The 9,605-nt window shown below is 33.8% G+C and overlaps 1 protein-coding gene across 2 annotated transcripts in view; it reads right to left on the bottom strand.

Moving 5' to 3' along the window:
• Window positions 1-51: 51 nt before the first annotated feature.
• The window catches only part of LOC149901864 (midasin), a 36,920-nt gene continuing 27,366 nt past the window's right edge, over window positions 52-9,605 (bottom strand). The window contains exons 23-41 of one of the 2 annotated variants that reach the window (XM_090111082.1): window positions 9,202-9,402; window positions 8,875-9,089; window positions 8,513-8,675; window positions 7,273-8,426; window positions 7,033-7,162; window positions 6,736-6,865; window positions 6,050-6,125; window positions 5,608-5,827; window positions 5,414-5,515; window positions 5,137-5,304; window positions 4,593-4,943; window positions 4,017-4,191; window positions 3,612-3,763; window positions 3,185-3,310; window positions 2,543-2,727; window positions 2,039-2,247; window positions 1,477-1,682; window positions 746-1,099; window positions 52-428 (exon numbers count right to left, since the gene is read on the bottom strand). In XM_090111082.1, the coding sequence (XP_089967208.1) occupies window positions 240-428; window positions 746-1,099; window positions 1,477-1,682; window positions 2,039-2,247; window positions 2,543-2,727; window positions 3,185-3,310; window positions 3,612-3,763; window positions 4,017-4,191; window positions 4,593-4,943; window positions 5,137-5,304; window positions 5,414-5,515; window positions 5,608-5,827; window positions 6,050-6,125; window positions 6,736-6,865; window positions 7,033-7,162; window positions 7,273-8,426; window positions 8,513-8,675; window positions 8,875-9,089; window positions 9,202-9,402 (4,506 nt within the window). In that variant the 3' untranslated portion in view covers window positions 52-239. The remainder of the gene's footprint in view (window positions 429-745; window positions 1,100-1,476; window positions 1,683-2,038; window positions 2,248-2,542; window positions 2,728-3,184; window positions 3,311-3,611; window positions 3,764-4,016; window positions 4,192-4,592; window positions 4,944-5,136; window positions 5,305-5,413; window positions 5,516-5,607; window positions 5,828-6,049; window positions 6,126-6,735; window positions 6,866-7,032; window positions 7,163-7,272; window positions 8,427-8,512; window positions 8,676-8,874; window positions 9,090-9,201; window positions 9,403-9,605) is intronic. The other variant, XM_090111083.1, reaches the window with a different exon arrangement.

The raw sequence follows: 9,605 nt of genomic DNA, 5'->3' as shown, positions 1-9,605 counted from the left end.
ATAAAAGTTACAGAACAAGAATGGTGACATGGTAGGAAATAAAACACATCATTATTAGAGAAAAACTCTTTATTGCAGAACATGTAAATCAAAACATAATTTTCTGTCTTACTGATTACTTTGTACACTTAGTCGCAAGAATATAAGAAAAAAATATAGAAACATTTATTTCCTTATGCATAAAGAAAATCTGACTTTACTTATGACTAACACATAATATAATATATATTTTCTCTTATTTAACTAGATGTATTAGCGGCCAACTCAAACCATTGCCTTAGAGCATCGCCAAGTACAGTAGGTAAAGCGGACATGTCTCGTAAAATGAGATAGAACGGGAACGGGAATGTATCTAGATATGATATGAATCCTGAAAGTGTGTTCGTGACTGGGTCCAGTAGAGGTCGCCTGATATCCATTATTGAATGCTGAAACAACATGAAGTATGTTAAAAAGGGAATTTATTATTGAAGATAATCATTTTCACCCTTACCCTTCAGTAAACCGTTCATTTCTGTAACTTTTTAGCATAAAACTGATTTACGAATTAGATAAGCTAAACCAACTAAGTTTAAACCATACTTTGATCAATATTATTAGATTTGAAGTTCAGAAAACTATATCACAAATTATTTTCAAATATAAACAAACATCAATTGACAAATTCTCTCGGTTACTAACACATTAATTTTTTCATTGAAAATTTACAATTAAAAAACATAAATATTATTTCCATAGACATTACCTTATTATCCGGGTTATCTATAATCACGTACACCAAAAATATGCCTTGCTGTCTCGCCCTCCTCACAGCTTGTATGACCTTTGTTTCTCCTTCAGAAAATATTCCCCTCCCATCCGAAACTATCACTAACAACTTCGCATTAACCGCATCACTCCTTACAGACTGCTGATCGAACATAACACTACAGAAGTCCAATAATTGTGCAACTTTCGTCTTAGTTTGTTCGAACCGCAATTGTTCTAGAATGTTCGATCCGGAATGTTCTGAGAACTGTTCGTTGAAGGAATGCAGGAGGTTCGGTTTCTCGCCGAAACTGAGCACGGCTAGGTCGCCGGACTCGAGAAGGTTTAGAGCCTGAAAGTGGAGAGATATATTAATTATAGTAGAGAGATTAATAAGTAATAATATGTTTATAAAACTTTCTTCAGAAAAACTATTTATTCTATACTATTAAAGCTGAATTGATTTAAAACCATTTTTGCATGTTTCAATAATTATTAGTTATATGATTTTTTTATTACAAATGTAATAATGATAAAAATCATTTCCTAATTATTTTTATGTAACACGTCAAAAGTTCAAACAAATGTCATTTTATCTTGTTAGTGATATTAACGTATCAGAGATTGAAAACAAAAATATATGAATGTCTACTCATGTATGTCAGATCAGATTTTGAATTTATTATTTTCAAACGTACACCCAAAAACAGACCTCCCTGGGTAACATACCTGAGAAACCAGCGCCAAACTTTCAAAAGCGAGCTCCTTGCTCCTATTATCCGCCATAGAACTCGAGTCGTCTACCGCTATAGCAATCTTATACTCTCGTTTCGCGGGTTTTGTGCGACGCAACCAAATGCGATCTTTTCGGAAGTGAGATGCTATATATGGTATCACGCGGCGCATGTTGATAGCACGGCCCGTGCGGAAATCACCTGGAAAATTATTTAAAATTATAATTATTTTTTGTTGCTAATAGTTTGTTTAAGGATAGACAATTTTCCTGGCCATAATCTGTCCGTATACAAAATTTGTGTTAGGCTTTTAAGAAGAAACCCTACTTATAAACTCGTGGAAAGAACAAAATGTTCTTGAGCGTATTATATTATATTACTATCGTAAAGCTCTGAGTTTATTTATTTTTTTTACAGTTATAAAGCACACGAGTAATACAATATCAGTTATGTGTATATAACTGTACGCGACTATACCCCACTCTTTACTCCACCCGACTGTATCCAATCTCATATACTAATACATATAACTGTACGCGACTGTACCCAACACTCACCCGCTCTACGCGACCGTCCCGTAGGCTCTAGCACAAGCCGTAGCCTCTCACATAACGCACGAGACGCGGCCGCAGTATCGCGCCACGCGGCTCTCCACACTGCACTCGACTGTACTCCGCTCTTTACTCCACCCGACTGTATCCACTCTCGCATGCTTATGTACTGTTCCATTGATATGTCTTCCGCTAGATGAGATGAATCTTCGAGTCTGGTTCAAAAAAAATATAATGTTTTATGTCGTTTTAATATTGAGAAATATTTGTACATTGATATGATTTCAAAAGAGCAAATAGAATTTATTGCGAAATAAAATTCTTGGTGAAAAGTTATTCTTCTGTATTTAGATAATAAAAAGGACTTCGAAACAAAATAAAGCAGGATAAATAAATGTTTGTATTTATGAATACATTTGATAAGAATTCAATGCATTTCGAAGAAAAGACAAAAATTCTTCGTATGTTTTCCCACAATTGAAGACGCATTTATTATAAAATAAATATTACCTAGTATGATAAGTAGTATCCCGTCCCCGCGGTACGCTGGTAGTAAGCACGGCATCTCCCTCCACTTCTAGACCAGTTTCTCCCGTGGTTTCCTCCCCACCATCCTTTTTATTCCCAGACTTCTCTTCGTCTTTGTCCTTGTTGCTCTTCATTTTCTCCGGTTTAATTTCTTCAGATTTTTCCACCTGAAAAAAAAATTGGTTGTTTGTAAAGTAGGTATACGATCGAGATGTTTACGTGATTACGTCTTATTGATGGCAGCGCTCGAGATGAGACGGGAGATCGGTCTCGTTATACCTGCGATCGCGCTCGTGAGGTTTTTGTGTGACACAAGTTTCTGAACATGTCACCCGACTAAAACGATTTTAAAGACGTTATCACGTCAAAAACATTGTAACACAACTGTAAAATATGGAAAATGAATAAATCAAGGTCACATTTCTAATAGCTTAGTCAATGAAAACATAAAATTTGTATAACCTTAAAAATAGAGTCAAAATCGTATAAATAGCTATGTATTTGCATTGTGTAATAGTTGAAACATAAAGGCAGTAAGTGTCCGTCAGTCTAATATTGTGTCAAGTTAATAACCTACTAATAACTAATTTCATACTTTACATAAGTACAGATATTTATATTTACCTGAATATCATCTTCTTCAACATCCATGGGAACTTCTTCATCGTCCTTCAGTTTATCAGCGTCCTCCTCATCTTGCTTTAAAGTAGGTTGTTCGTCCGCTTGCTCTTTTGTGGCTGCGTCTACCGCCTTAAAGAGTAAAAAATTGTTAAAATATAGTTATTATCTAAATATTATACAATTTGTTTTTGTCAATATACGTGACATGCATGTGATACATACACGCATAATAATCTCAGTTCGAATTTCAGATTTTCATTGTTATACCATACTGCATAATTATATTTAAATTTTAAAGGGTAGAGATAAAATATTTTTTTTTATCAAACATCTCTTTAGGTGTAAAGAAGAGAAACGCAAAATGCATATTGCACGAAAACAAAACCTAAACGACGAATTAGTTTTATTTATTTATCATGCAGTATTATACCTGTAGATCATCCTTTTTGGCCTCTTTCACGTGTTGATACGCGTCCGCCTCTTGGTCGTCTTCCCTTTCGTTATCACCGCCCTCATCTTCCGCGTCTTCACGTTCAACGTTCAGTGTGTGCGCTTTTTTATGTTTCTTTTCATTGACTTCACCTGAACAGAAGTAATTGGTTATTTTATAGTTCATTCTAAACATGAAAAATATTAAAACACACATTTTTTTTTATTCTGTTGTCCGAATTATGCAAACTATATAATTTAATCGGAAACATTTGACTATCTATACGATAATTCGAAATCAAACACACACATAACACTTTATGAAAATAATATTGTGAAAATTTTCCTAGAAAGCATCGACAATTTTGTTTGTACACTTGATTACAACAAAAGCATTTAAACTTACCAAGCGTTCTTTCCTGGTCAGTCTTTCCAGGCTTATTTTCATGTTTCTTCTGTGTATCGTGTGACGCTTCTGACTTGGCCGCTTGCTTCTCACCGCGATGTCCCTTATCGCTTTTGTCTAACTCCGACCGACCCGTCGACTGTTTCTCGTCACCCACTTGTTCTTGTACTTGTTCCTGTTGTTGTGACATAATTAATACATAGGTATTAGGTACGCAATTAATTAATCCGTTTTTTGTCGTATTTTTATCGTCATTTTATTTATTAAACAGTACAATTATCTACCAGTTCTGAAACGCTTGGCTTGTATTAATTATTTAAGTATGGCTACAAATCACTGCCAAAAAATAGTTATTTCGAATCTGTGGAATTTAATATTGCTTTACATGAGTAACTGTCTAACCTATTATCAATCGTGATTCGTGATATACCATTCTAAATATTATTAATAGATAGATTGTTTTTTTCGATCGTGTCAATAGTTTGTAAAATTACCTTGAACAGCAATCTAAATAAGAATTTTGATAATGAACGTTAAACAAGTTTAAATATAATATAAAAAATAAAATCTTCTTACATAAGGCGCGGCCTCCTCATCCATATCTTGTTCTGCGTTAGTCTCAACATTATCATTGGTTCCTTTATCCATTTGCGCATTCTCAGCCTTTTCCGCCGCAGCCGGGTCCTCATTAGACGGATTCGCTTGTGGATTGGCTTCATGCTGTTTCTCTTCTACTTTATCATCTTCGTTTATTCCCTCTGGGTTTTGTGGAAGTTCTTCCTTATCATCTGGTTTATCTGGCTGCTCTTCTTCCGGTTGTGTTTCATCAACTTCCATGGTTTCATCGGCATTCGTTTGTTCGTCATCATTATCTTCCTTCTCTTGATTTTCTTCGGACGTTTCATCGTGTTCCTCTTCTCCATTGTCCTCTTTCTGCAAAATGCCAATTGTATTATAAAAAAATATTGTTTCTTGTTAAAAATGCAGTGTCTGCGAAGTTTTATGTAAGTGTAGAACATATTATAGTTTAAATTACAACAGATGAATTAGAAATTGCCGTATTATATGCATTGTAATTACAAAAAGAACTCATAGATTATTAATCTGAATACAATATTACCTCTTTATTGCCGTCATCAATACCTTCAGCACCACCCTCCTCGTCACTGGAAACATCCAAACCATTTCTATTTTCCTCCTTTTCTTCTGTTTCTTTAGGTTCTTCTTCTGGAATATTCTCTTTCATCACGTCAATATCGAATGGATTTTCCGTTTCCGTTTCACCCTCCTAAATAAAATTAAAATAAAATACTTAATAATAAATTACGAAAACACTTACATAACACATGTTTTCAATTACATAAAAAGTTTTAAAATTTCAATATAATATTACTAACCTTATCTTCTTCAGCCTCCTCACCATCAACATTCATATCTTCAGGCATTTCAAAATCTTCTGGCTCGGGATACGATTGTGGATTTCCATGGTACGGATCAGCCTATAAAATATCAATTGCATTAATTTAACCATTAAATTTCAAAATATTTTTTTCACAATACTTCATTTCAATTTTAATGAACTTTAACTCACGTGATCATCATCAACTTCGGGTTCATTAATTTCATTGATGTCTTTCTTCTGTTTTTTCTCTTTACCCTGATCACCATCATCGACTCCTTCCTCCTGATCTTTAGCGCTCATCTCCTTTTCTCCGGTACTTTCGCCTTTTCCACGTTCCTCTTTGTTATTCTTATTAGATTCTTCTTCGTTGTCTTCTTCGTCTTCTGAACCCCAAATTTGTTGATCTAACCTTTAGATAAAATGCATAATATGATACGTTATTATAATGCTAATAAATATTGCTTAGCTAAATACAAATAGAGGGAGAAAGAGTTTAACTTGTAAAATAATGTAATTAGATGTAAATAATGTTGTAAGATTATTTTGTATCTTAAATATGAAATCTTTTTCTGTGAACTGCTCCAAATTGCACAGTTAAAGACTTATGTGACTTTTTAAGAATTAAACGTACTTGTCTGCAGCATTTTCTGTATTGCCCATTTGTTTATCAGCATCATCATCGTCATTTTCTTGATCCAAATCATCTTCTGAAATGTTGTTTTCAGAATAAGTTATAAAATATTTACAAACATTTTACATACAAACTAGGGATGTAACGATACCGATACCGATACCGATATATCGGCCGATATAATCGGCAAGCCGATATATCGGTATCGCCGATAATAAAACAACCGATACCGATATCAAACAATTCAAAAAACCGCGCCCAATGAACGATGCGGGAGGCCGCCCGCGCGTGCGCACTTTGTTTTCTGAAAAAACTCTACCTACCAATAGTAAACTTTTATTAGGTACTGATTGTATGTGTATTGTGTATTACTTAAAGTTTAACTGACTTTGTAAAATAATAATACTAAAATAAATGGTTTTGTTGTTTTTTGATTTGGCATTTTTATTTAAAAGAATACGATTAACAGTTGAGTCTCTGTTAAATGTTGGTAACTTTTAATGCATAATTCACTATTTATTTTTCTACCAAGCCATCGATATCGGTATCGGTATCGGTATCGCCGATACATTACTACAAATATCGGTATCGGTATCGTATCGGCAAAATCATGTATCGTTACATCCCTAATACAAACCATACATACATTACATGAATTATTTTCTTAAGAAATCATATTTGGGTACCTTTTTGCTCTACATCTTGTAAATGAGAATCAAAATCATCCGTCATATTAACCCCCCTTTCTTCTTCCTTACAATCACGGTCCTCGTCTTTATTTTCTTCTCCTGGTTTATGAGCATCGTCTAATTGATCCTAATCAAAAACATGTAGTATATTAGCATTTATTAAAAAATGCAAGATAATAATATTATTTCATTAGTCATTTTTGTGTTTTGCTAGGATTTAAATGCGATTTATTGATGGTATTATGCTTCCTGATGTTTCGTTCTAAGACTTATCCCGAGAAATATCAAATTTACCTGATTCTCAATTCTCTCAGATACATCCTTTTGCCCCTCCCCTTCGCCTAGTCCCATACCACTTGATAGTTTTCCTGGACCACCTTCTCCATCACCCTCATCCATATCTAGATCAGATGGCTTGCAGAATCTAACAAAAAATAATGAATAAGTATTAGAATTCGTTGTTTTTATCGTAAGTATGCAGACTTTAAAAGAATGTTTTGTTTAAACTATCGTATATAAATATTATAAACATACCCTTTTGTGGCTAGGTCTGAGAAGATCTTCAATAAAACAGATAGCATTTTGCATGACACTCTGTGTACTGCAACCTGTTGAGCCACGAAGTATTGAATGAAAAGTACGGTTTGTTCAAGTATAGGCACTAGCCTCATTAAAACTGTTTTAACATCTTCAATATATTTCTTGGCCGAAATGTATTGAATGAAATCGAGCACCAAAGTCTTTAATTTACTAGTCAACACCTCTAATTGTAGTATTTTGCGATCAGATGAAAGTTTATCCTGTAAGAGATCTTTCAAATGTTTGTCTTCAAGAATTTCTTTGGATTCTTCTTTATCCTTGTTTTCCTTATTTTCTTCATCAATGATTTCATCAATTGCATCTAAAACGTCAACATTATCCATGCTCTTTTCAACAGGTAAGTGTTTCTTATATAGAGATTGAATTATCAACAGCATATTCGCTACAATATGTTCGGTTTGTCTGAATAATCCTTCTTTGGTATTCTCTTCCAATGCTACATCTATGGTTTTATCTATTTTACGGATTTTTTGCATTGTACTGTTAAGGTAGTTCTCTAAATCTTCTAAGCAACATAGTATTGGATGATGCGACTTTCCTTGTTCAGTAACATTATATTTGAATTCAAAGTTATATTCTTCCAGAATAGCTTTCACTTTTTCTTTTAATATTCCTAAAGTGATAACTCCATCGTTTACCGTATCTACGTGAACTTGTGAAACCATGGGAATTTGATCATAGATTCCCAGGAATTTAGGAACTGCATTTGTCAGTTTATTTAAAGCTGTTCTTTGTTTATCAACTAAAGAGATAATCGCTTTAATTTTCTTGTATAATTCCTTCCATTCGTCACTGTCACTATAACAGTGAGGTAAAAGTGAATTCGATAGTAGTCTGTCAAATTCTGGTTCGCAGTTTGCATTTAATCCTTTTTCAGGCAAAGATTTTAGCACAATACTAAATTGATCGAGAAGAATGGATGCATTGCCATAACAGTCAGAGAGAACTTCAATTTTATCATTAAGTGTGAACACATTAACGAGATCATCTAATTCGAGAACATTAGTGATACTCGTTGCAACTGATCGTAGGTCACAAATGTATCTAGAATACTTCGCTATTGTTTTCTTCTGTTTGTTTGTTAGTTTCTGAAAAAAATACATTAATTTTAATAAAGTGGAATTGTAAGTTATTATTATTTTCTATTAATTTTTAGTATAATGATAAAAAATACCATTAGTTGAGCAGCAAAACCTTTACAGCGTTCTATATTCTGTATACCGAGGTCAGCGTGCGGCGACTGTAAAGCCGCTGACATTAAACGATGTCTTGCTATGTTCTTCTGGAAATACTTTTCACATCCCGACCAAAGTAGCGAGAGTGTTTGATCGCAACGTCTGTAAAAAATTTGAGAGAATAAGTAAATACTGAGCAATTTCTGTAAAAATAAATGTGCGATTAGGATTAGCTAAGAACATGGCAAACGATTTTCACACGGGTCTCTTATGAGATTTCAATTATTTTGCAAAGCAAAGCAATAATAGCTACCCGATATTATATGGAACCATAGTTATACATTCTTATTATGAAACATACCGATTCTTCAAATAGCTCATAGCTGCGTCCAAATCCACTGGAGGTATTGTGAAGTCACACAATTCTTCAGAAGCACTTAATATCACCAAACCAGTGCGATAATTTAGTCCCATTTTCGCAAGGTATTTGAATAGATCAGCGAGCGCTTTTCGTTTTTGTTGGACAATGTTCTTCGCTTGCGATTTCTGTCTGTCTTTTGGAGCTGAGGTATCCACCTAAAAATAAAAATGTCTTCGTAAATATATCATAGATTTAATTCGGAATCCTAAAAAGGCTAATTATTTACCAAATACAATTTTTAACCAAATACAGAAAAAGAATACGTACCTCTAGTGATCCCAAATGCGTGCTGGTTTCTATAACTAGCGTTATGAAATCGTCAAGTCCTTGCACTAAGGACGGATATCCGGTATTAATCATTGTATCTTTACAAAGCTGTTTCGCCTTAGTGAGCAAATTAGGTATTTTCGACAATAAGCTCGTCTCAGGTATGAGGCTGCATGGTTGATCGGCTTGATCTAAGTATTTCTAGAAATGAGATATAAACATGGCTCATAAATATTTTTAATAATAAAGGTGCCAAAAAGTAGACAAGATTCCTTATAATTTTTAACTTTTTATCATTTAGTTTCTGGCAATAACAAGACTATTGACATCTTCTCAAATACTTTACATAAATTTAAAAAGGAATTGCTCTCGATTAAACCATTTCCAAATCCCACGTGATAATG

The sequence above is a fragment of the Colias eurytheme genome, chromosome 16 (assembly GCF_061535395.1).
Source record: "Colias eurytheme isolate Ceu_HAF_F1 chromosome 16, ilColEury1 Martin Lab GWU primary, whole genome shotgun sequence".
Taxonomy (NCBI): Eukaryota; Metazoa; Arthropoda; class Insecta; order Lepidoptera; family Pieridae; genus Colias; species Colias eurytheme.
The sequence above is the reverse complement of the archived record's forward strand: the minus strand, read 5'-3'. Positions and strand labels throughout refer to the sequence as shown.